Source organism: Ranitomeya variabilis, chromosome 8 (assembly GCF_051348905.1).
Source record: "Ranitomeya variabilis isolate aRanVar5 chromosome 8, aRanVar5.hap1, whole genome shotgun sequence".
Lineage (NCBI taxonomy): Eukaryota > Metazoa > Chordata > Amphibia > Anura > Dendrobatidae > Ranitomeya > Ranitomeya variabilis.
Window position 1 is genome coordinate 92444441 of NC_135239.1, and position 20944 is coordinate 92465384.

General features: G+C 42.1%; 1 protein-coding gene across 2 annotated transcripts in view; it reads right to left on the bottom strand.

Moving 5' to 3' along the window:
* CFH (complement factor H) overlaps positions 1-20944 on the bottom strand; it is a 919877-nt gene that overhangs the window by 659333 nt on the left and 239600 nt on the right. For both annotated transcript variants that reach the window (XM_077276558.1, XM_077276556.1), the window contains exon 7: positions 13058-13234. In XM_077276558.1, coding sequence (XP_077132673.1) covers positions 13058-13234 — 177 coding nt within the window. The remainder of the gene's footprint in view (positions 1-13057; positions 13235-20944) is intronic.

The following is a 20944-nucleotide window of genomic DNA, read 5'->3' on the forward strand; positions in this document are numbered from 1 at the left end:
GTCCTGGTCATTGCAGTACTGACGCTCCGCCACTAAGGGGAGTGATGGTACGTCTGATGGCACTTAAGGAGTTCACCTGACCAGGTATCACAGTCACACACTACATTTCTATGTACTAGGCCACTCTTCACAATCTGGTAAAACTGGGGGCTGGATAGGAAGTTAGTCAGAAGCTGACTGGGTTGGATCCAGGCAACATCCTGTGACAGAGGGTGTTGCAGGGGAAGATTCAGGGGGGTCTCTGTCAGGGGTGGGATCCTGACAGTGGCCTAGCGAACAGAACAGAATGTTACAGAGCCGCGCCTGCACCCATTGCGGCGGCATCCTAAGAAAGGAAACGAAGAGAAGTTTATTGTGTAGAAGTGAGAAACGAGATCGCAGCATAAAGGAGATAAAGCCAGTAGGAGTCGTGCCGTAAGATCGAGGCAACATCCTACTGAGGCGCGTAGCTGGTGGCCGGAACGCCGAGGAAGTATTAGGCTCCAAGCATTACTTCAAACAGCGGCAGGACAGTTAATTTTAGGTTTGCTGTCTCACCTAAATCACCTAAGCAGGCATAGGGGGCAATTGTGGGAGAGGGGTGACGCTAGGGTCCCGGAAGAACTCCAGGCCTACCCGTCATACGGGTGCGTCCTATCCATATCATCTGGGGGATGGAGAAGAACATCAGAACAGATACAAGTTGTGAGAGAAGAACATCAGAAACAGACACAACAGTTGTGAGGACTATCCCGTGTTGCTCAGCAGGGAGGTACTACAACACACAGGCGCTAGAAGGTAGGCACTGATTTCCACCTGCAAAGGAAACTCTGGATGTGCCTTCGGACCGGCCGGTCTGAGCCAGCCCAGTTAGCAGTGCTCTGGATTGTGGATCCTGAAGCATTCAGTAAAGAGGTAAAGAGACTGTGACCCTGTGTCCTCGTTATTCATCACGACTTGCACCACGCATCACCATCACATTTTTCATTGGACGCCACTTAGCAGGGTCACGGACCAGGTCTAGCCACCGTGACAACCCCAGAACTGAGACAGAGAAGCCCGGTACCGAGTACCCCGCGGCCCTGCATCTGGGGGTGCTCCAGATTTATTATCAATTCAGTGTCACCCACAGGGGCTGGGTTCTTCTTCATGCAGAAGAAGAATGGAGAACTACGTCCATGCATAGACTACAATGGTCTTAACGCCATCACCGTTAAGAATATGTACCCTCTGCCCCTGATATCTGAGCTCTTTGATAGGCTTCGGGGAGCTAGGGTATTTACTAAACTAGATCTGCTGGGTGCTTACAACCTGATTCGCATCCGTGAGTGGGACGAATGGAAGAAGGCTTTTAACACCAGGGATGGGCACTATGAATACCTGGTGATGCCCTTCGGGCTCTGTAATTCCCCAGCCGTTTTCCAAGACTTTGTGAATGCTATCTTCTGGGATTTGCTCTCCACCTCGGTTGTAGTCTATCTGGATGATATTCTCATCTACTTTCCAGATATAGACTACCACCGGAGAGAAGTTTGCAAAGTCTTCGACCTCCTATGGGCAAACTCCCTCTATGCCAAGTTGGAGAAGTGTGAGCAAGAGTCTTTGCCTTTCCTGGGCTATATCATCTCGGCCCAAGGATTGGCTATGGATCCTGCCAAGCTACAGGCTGTGATGGACTGGCAGGAACCCAATTCTCTCAAAGCGGTGCAGCGCTTTATGGGGTTCATCAACTATTATCGCCAGTTCATTCCCCACTTCTCAACTTTGGCAGCTCCCCTGGTTGCCCTCACCAAGAAGGGAGCTAATCCCAAATTGTGGTCGGAGGAGGTCTCGAATGCCTTCCTCTCTATCAAGTCACACTTTACTGGCGCTCCAATTTTACATCACCCCGATGTTGATAAACCTTTTATCATGGAGGTGGATGCCATTCCGTTGGTGCTGGAGCAGTCCTCTTCCAGAAGGATGCTCAAGGTCGGAAGCATCCTTGCTTCTTCTTCTACAAGACCTTCACACCGGCGGAGAGGAATTATTCCATCGGGTATACAGTTGTGACCAAAAGTATTGACACCCCTGCAATTCTGTCAGATAATACTCAGTTTCTTCCTGAAAATGATTGCACACACAAATTCTTTGGTGTTATTATCTTCATTTAATTTGTCTTAAATGAAAAAACACAAAAGAGAATGAAGCAAAAAGCAAAACATTGATCATTTCACACGGGATCCAAGAAGTATCGTTTCTCCTTGCGGAGAGTGACATGATAAGCATGTCGAGGTAAGGAGACTTAAAGCCGCAATGCTCCTCTGGGAAATATGCAAATTGTCTCTTTAGAGAGGAAGAGGACTGGAAATCTAGTGCCACCTATTGGAAGTAGCAATCCTAACAGTCAATGTTGACCCTTACTTCTTGGATCCCGGTCAGACGCTTCTCAATCAGCCAAACCAGATCTCCACTTTGCACTGACGAGGGACAGTACCCCGAAACACAGTGTCTGCAAATTGAGATTCTGGTTTGGCTATTATCCTAAGTCATATGACAAGGCTCGTTAAAGGGTTGACATTGACTGTTAGGATTTCTACTTCCAATAAGTGGCACTAGAGTTCTAGTCCTCTTCCTCTCTGAAGAGACAATTTGCATCATTTCACACAAAACTCCAAAAATGGGCCAGACAAGTATTGGAACCCTCAGCCTAATACTTGGTTGCACAACCTTTAGCCAATATAACTGCGACCAACCGCTTCCGGTAACCATCAATGAGTTTCTTACAATGCTCTGCTGGAATTTTAGACCATTCTTCTTTGGCAAACTGCTCCAAGTCCCTGATATTTGAAGGGTGCCTTCTCCAAACTGCCATTTTTAGATCTCTGCACATTTGTTCTATGGGATTCAGGTCTGGACTCATTGCTGGCCACCTTAGAAGTCTCCAGTGCATTCTTTCAAACCATTTTCTAGTGCTTTTTGAAGTGTGTTTTGGGTCATTGTCCTGCTGGAAGACCCATGACCTCTGAGGGTGACCCAGATTTCTTACATTGGGCCCTACATTATGCTGCAAAATTTGTTGGTAGTCTTCAGACTTCATAATGCCATGCACACGGTCAAGCAGTCCAGTGCCAGAGGCAGCAAAGCAACCCCAAAACATCAGGGAACCTCTGCCATGTTTGACTGTAGGGACCGTGTTCTTTTCTTTGAATGCCTCTTTTTTTCTCCTGTAAACTCTATGTTGATGCCTTTGCCCCAAAAGCTCTACTTTTGTCTCATCTGACCAGAGAACATTCTTCCAAAACGTTTTAGGCTTTTTCAGGTAAGTGGTTGGCAAACTCCAGCCTGGCTTTTTTATGTCTTGGGTTAAGAAGTGGGGTCTTCCTGGGTCTCCTACCATACAGTCCCTTTTTCTTCAGACGCTGACGGATAGTACGGGTTGACACTGTTGTACCATCGGACTGCAGGGCAGCTTGAACTTGTTTGGATGTTAGTCAAGGTTCTTTATCCAACATCCGCACAATCTTGCGTTGAAATCTCTTGTCAATTTTTCTTTTCTGTCCACATCTAGGGAGGTTAGCCACAATGCCATGGGCTTTAAACTTCTTGATGACACTGCGTACGGTAGACACAGGAACATTCAGGTCTTTGGAGATGGACTTGTAGCGTTTAGATTGCTCATGTTTCCTCACAATTTTTTTTCTCAAGTCCTCAGACAGTTATTTGGTCTTCTTTCTTTTCTCCATGCTCAATGTGGTACACACAAGGACACAGGACAGAGTTTGGGTCAACTTTAATCCATGTCAAATGGCTGCAAGTGTGATTTAGTTATTGCCAACACCTGTTAGGTGCCACAGTTAAGTTACAGGTGCTGTTAGTTACACAAATTAGAGAAGCATCACATGATTTTTCGAACAGTGCCAATACTTTTGTCCACCCCTTTTGATGTTTGGTGTGGAATTATACCCAATTTGGCTTTAGGACAATTCTTTTTGTGTTTTTTCATTTAAGACAAATTAAATGAAGATAATAATACCAAAGAATTTGTGTTTGCCATCATTTTCAGGAAGAAACTGAGCATTATCTGACAGAATTGCAGGGGTGTCAATACTTTTGGCCACAACTATAGGGAGTTGCTAGCCATGAAGTTGGCCTTTTCGGAGTGGAGACACCTCCTGGAGGGGGCTCGCTTTCCCTTCCAAGTTTTCACCGACCACAAAAATTTGGTGTATTTGCAAACCGCCCAGCAGCTAAATTCTTGCCAGGTCAGATGGTCCCTGTTCTTCTCCTGATTCCAATTTAACCTCCATTTTCTCTCTGGGGAGAAGAACACTTGTACCGACGCTGTCTCCCGCTCGTTAGTGTCATCAGAGGATGAGGAGGAGGAGCCTCGGCTTATTGTCCCTTCAGAGAGCCTGAGAACTGTGGCTCCAGTTTCGCTAAAGTCTGTGCCCCCAGGCAAGACTTTCGTTCCATCTAATTTGTGACCGGAGGTTCTCTCTTGGGCTCACTCGTCCAGGGTGGGTGGACATTTTGGGACCAAGAGGACATCTGAGCTTCTGGCAAGGACGTACTGGTGGCCGCAGATGGCCCATGACTTTGGGGACTATATTTGGGCATGTGTCTCCGGCGCCAAGAATAGGACTCCTCGGCAATGGCCTGCTGGGCTACTTTACCCCCTGCCGGTGGCTGACAAGCCCTGGGAGATGGTTGGGATGGACTTCATGGTGGGCTTACCCAAGTCTCGTAGCTGCACCATTATCTTTGTAGTCATTGACCATTTTTCTAAAATGGTGCACTTGGTGCCGCTTCCACGGTTACCTTCTGCACGGGCCTTGGCGACATTGTTCATTAAACATTTTTTCCGTCAACATGGCATGCCTGACAAAATTGTCAGTGACCGGGTTCCCGAGTTTGAGTTTGAGTCTCGGTTCTGGAGACAGCTCTGTCGGTTTCTCAACTTGAGCTGAGTCTCTCTTCTGTGTACCATCCCAAGATGAATGGGTTGGTAAAGACTGCCAACCAGACTCTGGTAACATACCTGCAAAATTTTGTCTCCGTCAGGCAGGAATTTGCTTTGAACAACGCCATAGCCGACTACACCGGGCAGACCCCATTCCTCCTTAATTATGGCCAGCATCCACGTGTCCCTGTGCCCATGCCTGTGTCATCCACCAATTCTAGGGTGGCAGACTGGGCGGTGTAGGTACGTGACATTTGGGACCACACACAGGATGCCATCTGGGCCTCCAAGGAGAGAATGAGGGTTTCTGCTGATGCACACCGGTGCCCCGCTCTGACCTTTGCTCCTGGCGACTTAGTGTGGCTCTCCGCCCGTAACCTCAGGCTGTGAGTTGAGTCCACTAAGTTTTCGCCTCGCTACATAGGCCCTTTCAAGGTTCTGGAATAGGTTAACCCTGTGGTCTACCATTTGGTTCTTCCTACACGTCTAGGTATTACTGACACTTTTCATGTATCCCTCTTAAAGCCCGTGAGATTGGAGAACGGGAGACCACAGCGGACATGGTTTGAGGTTCCCCCTGTACAGTTAATAAAAGATTTTTCCACCTCAGATACACCAGGCCTCAGCCTAACATAACAGACTGTTTACTTTTTTTTTTAATGTTTGCTGGTAATTTTTGAAAACAATAAAAAAAGAGTAGAACAAGGCTAGCTGACAGAACTATGCAACGTATGCCTGCGAATAAAAGATTTTTCTACCACAGATACAACCGTTCTCAGCTTGAGATAACAGACTGTATTTTTTTTTCTTTTTGTGAATTTTTGAAAGCAATAAAAAATCAGTAGAACAAGGTGAGCAGACAGAATTATGCAGCGTATGCCTGCTAATAAAAGATTTTTCCACAACAGATACACCAGCCATCAGCCTGAGATAACAGACTGATCTAAATGTGGCCTTGATTTTTTTGGGCACACCAAAATTGTGTCAACAAGTTGGCTATGACACACACACATAAAAAGAAGTACTAAAATTGAAAGATATTTGCGCAATTATATGCATTACGTGTGGGGTATTACTCACAGTGATAAATCTAAGAACTGCAGCTAAATATTTTTGGGCCAGCTACAGATTTAGGGCAGCAAAATGGTGTCCAAAAATGTTGTAAGACACTACAAAATATTAGCTAGCACCAAAAAAAATGGACAGATTTTTTGGCGCACTCAAATCTGATGCCTGGGACAAAAAAAAATTAAATTCAAAGATTTGCACGCTCTTCTATTACTATGACCTGGCTGTAATCTGCAGCATGACCAAGCAAATAAATGTAGAAAAAAGAGGGCTATGGATTCCTTTAGAATAAAATGAGCAGTTATAAGCTGCAAAAAAAAAACAGGCCACAGATAACTGCAGCCAGGTATATATTAAATAGGCAGCAGCAGTCAGTAATGGAGCTTTGCTAGGTATGCAGTGAGATCTATGTGCTCACACACAGTGCCTGCAGGCCTTGCACTGATGTGGGTATGTGCACATAGACTCCCCTGCCTACCAAGCGCTGTAATCTCAGGACCCCTGAATTAGCCCTAAAAGGACTGTTGGTTTCTCAGGATTTGTGGACTGAACACTAGCAAACCCACACTAACTATTTATAGGACAATTTTGACCCTCTCTCGGCAGCAGCTCTTCCTACACTATCTAAGTCCAAAGCAGAAAGCGGCGAGCAGACCTGGCGCCAGGTCTCTTATAGACCTGATGACGCTGTGCGGCCAGCCAATCACTGTAATACCATAACATGGCTGTGGCATTACAGTGTATGGCAGCCAATCCCTGCATTGTCATTGGCGTTCTAAAGAGCACCAGAATTGCAGGGCGGAGACCCGAGCTCCCGCTAAATAATCCCGGAAATACTCAGTGCTCGCTTAGTACCGAGTAGTGGCGAGCACGTTCGCTCATCACTAGTCTTGTCTCTTCTTTACTGCACCTCATATCCTTCATCAGTATATTTTCTTGCTTCATGTTCATGTCTAACATTTTTTTTCCCACCAACTCTTCTTCTAGTTTAACGCCCTCCTGATGAGTGCAGCGAGTCTTCTGGCAAATGTGTGTTTAAGGAAAAAAAAAGTTGTTGTTCCAGCGTCTGGTAAAATAGTTTTTATTTTAGGTCCATTAAAATTTACAAAAATTACAATTGTTGCATAGACATTGAAGCTGTGATAAAGAACCCAAGTGAGCGTTCAAAACATGTCTTGCTTCCTTGCCCTGTCTATGCAACCATTGTAATTTTTGTAATTTTTTAATGGACCTAAAATAAAGAAAGAACTATTTTACCAGACGCTGGAACAAAAACTTTTTTTTTCCTTAAGTATATTATCTGGTGTGGATCCACCTAGTTCCATGCAAGCTGGACTTCAAGTACTAGTTGAGCTGACTTTCTCTTTACTATATGTGAATGTGTGTTTCCCAGGTTTGTTGAGGTGTAGTCCGTCTCTGGTGAGGAGTCCATCCTACAGGTAATTCACACCGTGGTCCAGGAATCTGAATCCTTGTTGTCTGCACCATCATCTTAGCCAGTTGTTAGCATCAAGGATCCTGTTCCATCTCCTGGTGCCATGCCGGTCTATGGGGAGGATAGAAGAAAAAACTACCTGTGTATCCAGTTCCTTTACTTTCATCCTCAACTCTTCAAAGTCCTTGCAGATTGTCGGTAGGTCCTTCCTTACCGTGTCATTGGTTCCAACTAGTGATGAGCAAGTATACGCATTGCTCTGGTTTTCCAGAGTATGCTCAGGTGTCCTCTGAGTATTTTGGCATGCTTGTAGATTTAGTTTTTGTCGACAGAGCTGCATGATATGAGGCCTCTGGACAGCCTGAATACATGTGGGGGTTGGCTGTTTGGGGAATCCTCACACGTATTCAGATTGTCTAGCAGTCGCAAATCATGCAGCTGTGTCGACAAAACTAAATCTCTGAGCACACCAAAATACTCGGAGGACACCCGAGCATACTCGGGAAAACCCGAGCAACAAGTATACTCACTTATCACTAGTGCCAATTTGTGTCAGAAGAAATGTGTGGACGTCCTTGGAATTGATGAGCTTTGGTAATGTATCCTATCGTTCACATCCTTGATCTTCGCATCTGGGAGGGAGCATAATTCTCTTGCAGTTATGTATGGCCCGCAGATGACAAATACTATGCCTCTCAGTAGTGAGTCTCTCACCACCACTCATCTTCGCTTCTTGACTCTACTTTTTGTGTCACCTCTGGGGGTTGCTATGTGCCCTTTTCTTCTTTGCTTGCTGGTAGTGCCTCATCTTAGGTGTGCTATCTTCGTCCTCCACAAGACTTGACATCGGTTTCTCAGTTGTGTGGTTGTTGATGTCTCCATGATCTTCTTGCTTCTTTTGGTCACATACTTCCACTTGTCTGTTTTGGAGTTTCGCTGACACGTTCTTCACCTTCCTTGACCGGGAGAAATACTTATGTTCTGTCTAGAAAGTCTTCATTTCCTTTGATGAGTTACAAAGTTGCAATTCTTTCTTTCAGACCCTGCAGGTGAAGTTCGATTTTTCTTCTGGTCGATCTGTGAACGAACATGTAGCACATGTTACAGCTCACCATGTAGGTTGTCACATCTGCCATGTTGCTCCTAAATCCTGCTCAATTGCTGTGTGTCTTCTTTCTTGTGTAATCTACTATGTGTAACCTTCTTGTGTAATCTGTTGTGTTTTTTCTTTCTTGTGTAATCAGCCAAGCTTTCTTGCAATATTGTCCAATAGGAAACAATTTGTGCGTCGTAAGGCGCGCAGTTTGGTGATGTTTTCCAAGCAGCTGGTCCAGGCAGTACCCAACGATCTTCTTGCTGAGTGAGACTATTTGCTTTTCCCAGAAGGCACCTGGAATATGCAAATTGTCCTCCTCAAGCTTCAATCCCTGGGCATGAGCTGTCTCTTTAAGCCTTGGTGGTGTTGTGCTTCCCTGCCACTAGCGTCTTGTTTGAGCATGTTTATAGTGTCTCTGGAGTATGGGGGTCATAACTGACAGGCACTTTCAGCTGTAAACAGAAAATCCTGACAGGCTCAATCTGATAACAGTGAACAAAAAATGGTTTAGCCCCAAATTTTCCTCACCATAAGATGACAACAGCACATAAAGTGTTTTTAATCTTCAATATTTTAATGAGACCCACCATGTGTTGCCTTTAAAGGTCTATGAATAACTGGATTACCCTCCTTATAGTTTTTCCTTTGTGAGTGTAAAAGCAAATCAACTCCATTTTCAAAATATTTAAATGAGGCTTTCCAGTTGTTGCCTTTATGGATGCCTTAATCACCCTCATTTTATTTTTTTTTTGTTTTATGAGTGTTGAAGTATCAGAACTACACTTTGTTACTTTTTATGAGGCACACCACTTGATGCCTTCAAAAGTGTATGGATTACCCTGCTTATAATTTTTGGCATGCTTTGCACTGAGTGTAGAGCTTTTATGAGTGTTGGAATACCACAACTACACTTTGATCACAATGTTTGAATGAGGTACCAAAATTGGTGCCTTTTAAGGGTGTATGGATGACCCAGCTTGTAATTTTCAGCAGGATTTCCACTGTGCAGAGCTTTTATGAGTGTAGAAGTAATACAACTACACTTTGTTCACAAAAATGTTCCCACTGGTCACAAGTGTGGACTGATGAGAGTATGCATCAGATGGTGCCTGTGCAATAAACAGGAAGGAATATGATTGTTTATTATTTTCTGTCTTTTACAGGTGCCATGTGCTTTAGTGGATTAGGTGCAAAGGTTAGTATAACTTTGTTTTTTTATTATTAGTTCAAATAAAGGTATCAGTGTCTTTATTTCAATTAAATTACTTTATTCCTGCTGGGTTTCTTTTTGCAATCTAAATATGCAGTTAGCAATGGGGGTGTTTTATAGACTCCTCTGAATTACTAACCTACTAACCCATGAGCATGATGTCAGGAGCCCTAAAAAAAAGGTGACATCAACCTCAAACATATTGCGCCACTTGCCACCACACCAGGGCAAGTGTGAAGAGCTGGGCAAAGCCCAGAACTGGCAGATCTAATAGATGCACCTTTTCTGGGGGGGGCTGTGAGCTTCTATTTTTAGACTGGGAAGGGCCAATACCATGGCCCCTTCTCAGTCTGAGAATACCAGCCCCCAGCTGTCTGCTGTAGCTTGGCTGGTTGCCAAAAATGGACATGAGGACCCAACACCGGTTTTTAAAATTATTTATTTAAAAAAAAAAATGGCATGGGGACCTCTCTATTCTAGATAACCAGCCATGGTAAAGGTGACAATGTTGAGTTGCAGCCCGCAGCTATCGGTTTTGCCTGTGCTTATGCTAGTTATTAAAAACTAGATTGTGGCCCAATTCTAATGCATCGGGTATTCTAGAATATGCATGTCCCCGTAGTATATGGACAATGATGATTCCAGAATTCGTGGCAGACTGTGCTCGTCGCTGATTGGTCGAGGCAACCTTTATGACATCATCATCGCCATGCTGTGCCCGTCGCTGACTGGTCGAGGCCTGGCCTTTATGACATCATCATCGCCATGCTGTGCCCGTCGCTGACTGGTCGAGGCCTGGCCTTTATGACATCATCATCGCCATGCTGTGCCCGTCGCTGATTGGTCGAGGCCTGGCGGCCTCGACCAATCAGAGACGCGGGATTTCCAGGACAGACAGACAGAAAGACAGACAGACAGAAAGGCAGACAGACAGAAAGACAGACAGACGGAAAAACCCTTAGACAATTATATATATAGATAAGAGGAACCGCATGTTAGTCACTGGGATTTTTCCACAGCATGGGATAGATCCCAAGCCTTGTCTGGTGCTGTGGTCTCCCATTCAGGCTCAGCTGCTGGGCTGACTGCTCAGAACAGACTCTGCTCCCAGCGCCTTGCCCAGGCTCATGCTACATGTGTAGTTACTGCTGGCTCTCCAGCTAAGCCTATGGTGACTACTGGTATACACGTGCAGCATTGTGCTCTGGAGCCTAAATCTAGATTTCACCCTACTGAGCATGTCCATGATGTGGCGCCTTCTCATTGGTGCTCGGATGTCAGCTGCTCTGGTGATGTGGCAGCTTCAGATTGGTCCACAGGCAAGGTCTTGTCTGACTGAACTTGAGCTTAAAGTATAAAAGGCTCTCAATGGCGCATGCCAGTGTGCTAGTATCAGTCTATGTTCATGTGTTTGAACCTTGCAACTGTGTAATTTGTGTCATCATGTGCTCATGGTCGGCTGTAAGCCGTTAAAATTCTGGCACCTTCGGAGAGGATTTTGTGTGTATGGATTCAGGGCTGACAAATAGCCAGTAGAAATCCGACGTCTCCGAAGAGGAGTAAATGGAATAAGTTTGGGAACATCAGAAGTCTTCCTAGACCTGGCAGTCCAGAAAAACTGAGCAATCATGGGAGAAGAGCCTTGGTGAGAGAGGTAAAGAAGAACCCCATTATCAATATGGCTGAGCTCCACAGATACAGTAGGGAGATGGGAAAAAACTTCCACAAAAGTCAACTATCACTGCAGCCCTCCATCAGTCAGGCCATTGTGGCAGAGTGGCCTGACGGAAGCCTCTCCTTAGTGAAAAACATATGAAAGCCCGCATAGAGTTTGCTAAAAAACACATGATGGACTCCCAGACTATGAGAAATTAGATTCTCTGGTCGGATGAGACTAAGATAGAGCTTTTTGGTGATAATTCTAAGCGGTATGTGTGGAGAAAACAGGCATTGCTTATTACCTGCCCAATAGAATCCCAACAGTGAAACATGGTGGTGGCAGAATCTTGCTATGGGTGTGTTTTTCAGCTGCAGGGACAGGATGACTGGTTGCAATTGAAGGAAACATGAATGTGGCCAAGTACAGAGATATCCTGGATGAAAACCTCTTCCATATTTCTCTAGACCTCAGACTTGGCCGAAGGTTTATCTTTCAACAAGACAATGACCCTAATCACATAGCTAAAATAACAAAGGAGTGTCTTGAGAACAACTCTGTGACCATTCTTGACTGACCTAAACCCAATTGAGCATCTCTGGAGAGACCTGAAAATGGTTGTCCACCAAAATTCACCATCCAACCTGAGGGAACTGGAGAGGATCTACAAAGAAGAATGGCAGAGAATCGCTAAATCCAGGTGTGAAAAACTTGTTGCATCATTCCCAAGAAGACTCATGGCTTTACTAGCTCAAAAGGGAGCTTCTACTCAATGCTGAACAAAGGATCTGAATACTTATGACCATGTGATATTTCAGTTTTTTCTTTTTTTAATAGATTTGCAAAAAATTCTATATTTCTGTTTTTTTCAGTCAAGATGGGGTGCAGAGTGTAGATTAATGAGAAAAAAACTGAACCTTTTTGAATTTACCAAATGACTGCAATGAAGCAAAGAGTGAAACATTTAAAGGGGCCTGAAAACTTTCTGTACCCAATGTAAAACAAAGGACAGCTACCAAGTATCGTAAAGAAGTGTAATTGTGAAGAAAACATGATATTCCAATTTGCCAAACACAGAGTTACAAATTAAAGTGCAAACAAATTAAATTCTCGTTATTAACAACACAATAAATGTATTTTATAGGGATTTTTATGATTTGAGTGAAATGTATATTTTTTTAAGATTTGAATTATTTTTACTGTTCCCCCTTATTATTGTAATCTGAATTAGCTCTAGAGGTGCTCTCATACCTGTTCCTTATCAGTAATTGAGTGTCCACTAATACAACACAACAACGCCCCCACTTCCCCTTTATATGTTTTGCCTATGGAGTTAACAGAGTGATACATCTACAGTATATTAGGTATAGTTATTGGAGAACACTGGAATGTGCATAGTGGAATGACCTTCCCTTTAATTTATTTGCCTTCCTCTTTACTGTTTTCAAGAGCAAATTCTCCCACCTTGATGTCATGATGAATCGATGAAAGCTGCTTTACTAGTAGGAACTACTGCCTACTTTTTTGGCTAAGCCAATTTAATTTACTGTTAACATATTGATCAAAAAATGGTTTTATTATAGATAGCATTTGTTCAGTGTTTAGTTATGTAATAATGTTAGGAGACAAATATTTACACTGTAGACACTATGTTTTGCAAATGTACTTACTAACACAGTTTGGAGCAGGATCCCATCCATTTATTGTGCATTTACGGAGTTTATTAGGCTCTGGCTGGAGAACATAACCATAATCACACTTCACAACAATTTCTTCTCCATGTCTGTACACAGCTTTCCTTGCATCCACACTTCCTTTTTGCACTTGAGGAGCGTTGCAAGTTATTTCTATTAAAAATTGTAAATAAACAAAATAAATAAAACATACAGCACACATAAATATATATTACTATGGTAGCTTTTGTGCTTAGCAGGTACATTTTAAGCAAATTACAAGCGTAATATTACAAAGAAGAATGAGGCGGTAAGAGAGTACTGTTTTTTTTAACTATGTATAATACTAAATATCCATTTGCTTTTTAATTATGTGTTGTTATTATTATACTTTTGTTAACCTGTATGAAAAATGGAGTAAATGACTCCGTGTTATGTATAGTTACCATACACCACGTACACAGTTACCCCATGGGGCATGTATGCAGACTAAAATATCACCAGTAAAGTTAAAAATTCTGAGAAAATGGTTATTATTAGTAGACGTTTGTAGCAACATATTTATGTACAGCACATGATACATTGAAACATTCTGGTAGATCGGCTCACTCGGCTGCTTAACGAGATACTCGGAGGAATGCTTTACATTTAAATCTTCAACTGTTTTTTAAAACATACTTGATAAACCAGCTTAAAGCAAAAATAGACATTCAGTCTTGTTGGCACAAACAGCACTCATTACAGTCAGTACAACTGCGAGTATTTTTACTGCTTTCCCCCCAGGGGTCCTTTTAAGGTCTAAAAACATCTGAAAATGATGGAAACACAGCTCAAATGACACAGGGACATCATGGGGATCACCCCTGGAAGCATTCCTGACTCCTAGTTCACAGCTGTAAACAGTTTTTTCCGTGATTCATGCCATTTTTCCCGGTGCAACAAAAAACACACAAATGAATCCAAAACGGATTTTGCTGGGAAATATGTTAAGGTACAACCTTTGCAGGTTAATGACTTGCCTACAAGGCCAAGTTATTAACCCCAGACAGAAATGTTCCTCCCCCACTTGGGCTTAGTTCACGTGCAGCTTTTTTTACAGCGTTTTTCAACTTTAATGTTGCTTTCAACCACTACAAATGCATTCACTGTGAAATCTCATTGTAACATTTAACAACCCTAGCTGGCCATATGATGTGTGACACATGAGCAGACACATCTTGTTTCATTTATGAAGGAGGGACTCTTAAACCCCTTTACCCCCAACGGTGGTTTGCACGTTAATGACCAGGCCAATTTATACAATTCTGACCACTGTCCCTTTATGCGGTTATAACTCTGGAATGCTTCAACGGATCCCAGTGATTCTGACAAGATTTTCTCATGACATATTGTACTTCATGTAGTGATAAAAATTTATTTGATATTACCTGCGTTTATTTGTGAAAAAAAAACGGAAATTTGGCAAAAATTTTGAAAATTTCGCAATTTTCCAAATTTGAATTTTTATGCAATAAAATCACAGAGATATGTCACACAAAATTCTTAATAAGTAACATTTCCCACATGTCTACTTTACATCAGCTCAATTTTGGAACCAATTTTTTTTTTTGTTAGGGAGTTATAAGGGTTAAAAGTTGACCAGCAATTTCTCATTTTTACAACACCATTTTTTTTAGGGACCACATCTCATTTGAAGTCATTTTGAGGGGTCTATATGATAGAAAATACCCAAGTATGACACCATTCTAAAAACTGCACCCCTCAAGGTGCTCAAAACCACATTCAAGAAGTTTATTAACCCTTAAGGTGTTTCACAGGAATTTTTGGAATGTTTAAATAAAAACGAACATTTAACTTTTTTTCACAAAAAATTTACTTCAGCTCCAATTTGCTTTATTTTACCAAGGGTAACAGGTGAAAATGGACCCCAAAAGTTGTTGTACAATTTGTCCTGGGTACGCCGATACCCCATATGTGGGGGTAAACCACTGTTTGGGTGCATGGTAGAGCTCGGAAGGGAAGGAGCGTCGTTTGACTTTTCAATGCAAAATTGACTGGAATTGAGATGGGACGCCATGTTGCATTTGGAGAGCCACAGATGTGCCTAAACATTGAAACCCCCCACAAGGGACACCATTTTGGAAAGTAGACCCCCTAAGGAACTTATCTAGATGTGCGGTGAGCACTTTGATCCACCAAGTGCTTCACATAAGTTAATCATGCAGAGCCGTAAAAATAAAAAATCATATTTTTTCACAAAAATGATTTTTTGCCTCCAATTTTTTTCCCCTAGGGTAAGAGAAGAAATTGGACCCCAAAAGTTGTTGTACAATTTGTCCTGAGTATGCTGATACCCCATATGTGGGGGTAAACCACTGTTTGGGCGCATGGGAGAGCTCTGAAGGGAAGGAGCGCCGTTTGACGTTTCAATGCAAAATTGACAGGAATTGAGATGGGACGCCATATTGCATTTGGAGAGCCACTGATGTGCCTAAACATTGAAACCCCCCACAAGTGACACCATTTTGGAAAGTAAAACCCCTAAGGAACTCATGTAGATGTGTTGTGAGTAGTGTTGAGCGATACCTTCCGATATGCAAAGGTATCGGTATCGGATTGGATCTGCCGATATCCAAAAAATATCGGATATCGCCGATACCGATACCCGATACCAATGCATATCAATGGGACACAAAATATCGGAATGGTTCCCAGGGTCTGAAGGAGAGGAAACTCTCCTTTAGGCCCTGGGATCCATATTCATGTATAAAATAAAGAATAAAAATAAAAAATATTGATATACTCACCCCTCCGACGACCCTGGCTCTCACCGGTCCAAGCGTCTGCCTCCGTTCCTAAGAATGCAGATTGAAGGACCTTCGATGACATCGCGGCTTGTGATTGGTCGCGTTACCGCTCTTGTGACCGCTCATGCGACCAATCACAAGCCGCGACGTCATCGAAGGTCCTTCACGCCCTGCATTCTTAGGAACGGAGGCACCGCTAAGAGCCAGGGTCTCCCGGAGGGGTGAGTATATCAATATTTTTTATTTGTATTATTTATTTTTTACAAGAATATGGATCCCAGGGCCTGAAGGAGGGTTTCCTCTCCTCCAGACCCTGGGAACCATACGCACCGCACACTTCCGATTCCGATTTCCGATATCGCAAAAATATCGGAACTCGGTATCGGAATTCCGATACAGCAAATATCGGCCGATACCCGATATTTGCAGTATCGGAATGCTTAACACTAGTTGTGAGAGCTTTGAACCTCCAAGTGTTTCACTACAGTTCATAACGCAGAGCCGTGAAAATAAAAAAATATTTTTTTTTCACAAAAATTATTTTTTAACCCCCAGTTTTGTATTTTTCCAAGGGTAGCAGTTGAAATTAGACAAAAAGAGAAATGATCCAGCTGGAGGTGGAGGCAGTTCAGAGTTTGTGAGACTTTATTAGACAACTAAAGCAATAAATAGTTCTTCAAAAAGAAAAATCTTTACATAGCAAACACCTAGGCACACCAGTGAAGAGGATCAACGCGTTTCAACTATGAAGTCTTACTCATGATCTATCTAATAGTGCAATGAGAGCATACACTCACCGGCCACTTTATTAGGTACACCATGCTAGTAACGGGTTGGACCCCTTTTGCCTTCAGAACTGCCTCAATTCTTCGTGGCATAGATTCAACAAGGTGCTGGAAGCATTCCTCAGAGATTTTGGTCCATATTGACATGATGGCATCACACAGTTGCCGCAGATTTGTCGGCTGCACATCCCAAAGATGCTCCATACAAGGCAGGATGGATCCATGCTTTCATGTTGTTTACGCCAAATTCTGACCCTACCATCCGAATGTCGCAGCAGAAATCGAGACTCATCAGACCAAGCAACGTTTTTCCAATCTTCTACTGTCCAATTTCGATGAGCTTGTGCAAATTGTAGCCTCAGTTTCCTGTTCTTAGCTGAAAGGAGTGGTACCCGGTGTGGTCTTCTGCTGCTGTAGCCCATCTGCCTCAAAGTTCGACGCACTGTGCGTTCAGAGATGCTCTTAGGCCTACCTTGGTTGTAACGGGTGGCGATTTGAGTCACTGTTGCCTTTCTATCAGCTCGAACCAGTCTGCCCATTCTCCTCTGACCTCTGGCATCAACAAGGCATTTCCGCCCACAGAACTGCCGCTCACTGGATTTTTTTTCTTTTTCGGGCCATTCTCTGTAAACCCTAGAGATGGTTGTGCGTGAAAATCCCAGTAGATCAGCAGTTTCTGAAATACTCAGACCAGCCCTTCTGGCACCAACAACCATGCCACGTTCAAAGGCACTCAAATCACCTTTCTTCCCCATACTGATGCTCGGTTTGAACTGCAGGAGATTGTCTTGACCATGTCTACATGCCTAAATGCACTGAGTTGCCGCCATGTGATTGGCTGATTAGAAATTAAGTGTTAACAAGAAGTTGGACAGGTGTACCTAATAAAGTGGCCAGTGAATGTATATATATAGTGTGCACAAGACATTGATTGGACAAACAATTAAAAATGCAAAGAGAAAAAAAAAATAAAAAAAATAAAAAAAGGAGAAATGCAAAGAAAAAAAAAAGAGAAATGCAAAGGAAAAAAAATGCATTTTTTTGCAAAAAAACACATATAAATGTAGAAAAAAAGTAATCACCGGTTAAGATTATCATAGAAATAACAAATTGACATAATAAATACCCTTAAGAGACATTGCTTGAACATTACTTGAACATTAATTAATATTGCTTTATTAAATCATGTCTAGCATTAAGGCCATAGGGAATACGTGTGTCTAACATAAACATCCAATACGTTTCCCGATTAAAAAGTTTCTGCTGTAAATTACCTCCTCTCGGAGGTTTGTAAACCTTTTCTATTTCACAGAATCTGAGACTAGTAAAATTACCTTTGTGCACGTTGTAAAAGTGTCTGGACACAGCTGAGGCAGAGAGGGCTTAAGGGTATGTGTCCACGTTCAGGATTGCATCAGGATTTGGTCAGGATTTTCCATCAGTATTTGTAAGCCAAAACCAGGAGTGGAACAATTAGAGGAAAATTATAATAGAAACATGCACCACTTCTGGATTTATCACCCACTCCTGGTTTTGGCTTACAAATACTGATGGAAAATCCTGACCAAATCCTGATGCAATCCTGAACGTGGACACATACCCTTAGAATTCACTGCATCTGATAGATGCCGTCTCACTCGTACTTTCAGTGGACATGTAGTGCAGCCTATGTACTGAACTTTACATGTAATACATTCTATTAAATACACTACATTTTCGGTGTTACAATTAATGTAGTCATGTATATCAAATTGTTTGTGGTTATGAAAAGATGAGAATTTGTTAGTTTTATGCACATAGTTACATGTTTTGCAACGAGTGGCTCCACATCTAAAAAACCCTGTGGCGTTGAGCCATGTGGCTCTGTTGGTGTCCCGTAGAGAGCTGGAGAATAGACTTGGGGATAGGATCGAACCCAAAGTGGGAGCTTGTTTAGCAACGAATTTGATATCGCTCTGTATTGAAATACGTTTTAATTTGTCATCTTGTTTAAGCATGGGTAAATGATTCTTAACAATATCCACGATCTGCCTGTATTGTGAGCTATATAGGGTACTGAATACTACATTATTATTGTTTTTATGGGGATTATTATAAGTAGATTTATAATTTTTCATTGTTAATAATTTTTTTCGATCTACTTTGGAGATTTTTTTACATGCTTTGTCCAGATTCCATTTAGGATACCCTCTATAAGGGCTCATTTCCACATGCGAGGTACACGTCCGTATCTCGCATGTGGAAACCAAGCTGTGGCGCCGGCACTTTGGAGCGGAGCTGTGCAGCTACATGTGTTCCTATGCGGCCGCACGCTCCGCTCTGGAGTGCCGGCGCCAGAGCTTGGTTTTCACATGCGAGATACGGACGTGTGCCTCGCATGTGGAAATGAGCCCTTAGAAAGACGCTCACAAATTTTCTCTGTCTCTGCCAAAAAGACGTCATTATCAGAGCAATTCCTTCTTGTTCTAATAAGTTCACCATATGGAATGTTGTTTAAGACATGATTTGGATGGCAAGAATTGGCTCTAAGAATTGAATTACTTGAGGTAGGTTTTCTATAGGGAGTAATCTCAACAGTATGTTTCAGTGCATTACCTGAGAGATTCAAATCCAAAAAATTGGTGTGTTTTTTCTGAAAGGAATGGGTGAATTTTAAATTAAAATTATTGTTATTTATATGATCAACAAATTTGGTCACTTCCTCCTGTGAACCCCTTCCATACTAGGATCAAGTCATCTATATAGCGACCATACCATACAATATGTTTGCATATATCAATATCATCATTATAGATATGGCTCTCTTCCCATTTCAACATAACAATATTCGCTAAAGAAGGCGAGAATTTAGCGCCCATGCTCACTCCCGTTAGTTGTCTGAAAAACCTATTGTCAAAACAAAAGTAATTATGATTAAGTAAAAAGTCCACTGCAGATATTAAAAAACTTTTTGTATCATTATTATAGGCAGAGTATGTATCCAGATAGTATGACAAACTCGACAATGCCACTGAATAGGGAATTGATGGATATAAGCCTACCACATCACATGTAAGCCATGCGTATTCTTCCTTCCAGTAAAATTGATCAAAAACTGAGGTTACATATTTTGAGTCCCGTATGTAACTAGGGGTATTTTGCACCAATGGTTGCAGGTAATGGTCCACCAAGATCCCAATCTTTCCCCTATGGAACCAATACCTGCAACTATTGGTCTCATTGGGGGAGGAAACACATTTTTGTGTATTTTAGGGAATGAATGATAAATTGGTGTAACTGGATGATCGTTTTTTAAAAATTCTGCTATTCTATCGTCAATAACATTCATATGTACACCTTCCTGTAACAGGTTGTGCAACAGTGAGTTAAATTCTTCGGTAGGGTTAGAACTAAGTTCAGAATACATCTCCTTATTTTCCAAGTCTTGTAAATTCAGTTTTTTATACAGCCCTGCGTCTAGTAGCACAATAGTGCCTCCTTTATCTGATTGTCTTATTATAATATCCTGGTTATCATGCAGCTCTTTCAGCGCTTGTCTTTCCTTTTTTGTCAGGTTAGAATAATTATTTTTGGAATCTAAAACATTCTCCAGCTCTCTACGGGACACCAACAGAGCCACATGGCTCAACGCCACAGGGTTTTTTAGATGTGGAGACACTCGTTGCAAAACATGTAACTATGTGCATAAAACTAACAAATTCTCATCTTTTCATAACCACAAACAATTTGATATACATGACTACATTAATTGTAACACCGAAAATGTAGTGTATTTAATAGAATGTATTACATGTAAAGTTCAGTACATAGGCTGCACTACATGTCCACTGAAAGTACGAGTTAGACAGCATTTATCAGATGCATTGAATTCTAAAGCCCTCTCTGCCTCAGCTGTGTCCAGACACTTTTACAACGTGCACAAAGGTAATTTTACTAGTCTCAGATTCTGTGGAATAGAAAAGGTTTACAAACCTCCGAGAGGAGGTAATTTACAGAAGAAACTTTTTAATCGGGAAACGTATTGGATGTTTATGTTAGACACACGTATTCCTTATGGCCTTATTGCTAGACATGATTTAATAAAGCAATATTAATTAATGTTCAAGTAATGTTCAAGCAATGTCTCTTAAGGGTATTTATTATGTCAATTTGTTATTTCTATGATAATCTTAACCGGTGATTACTTTTTTTCTACATTTATATGTGATTTTTTGCAAAGAAATGCATTTTTTTTTCTCCTTTGCATTTCTCTTTTTTTTTTTCTTTGCTTTTCTCCTTTTTTTTATTTTTTT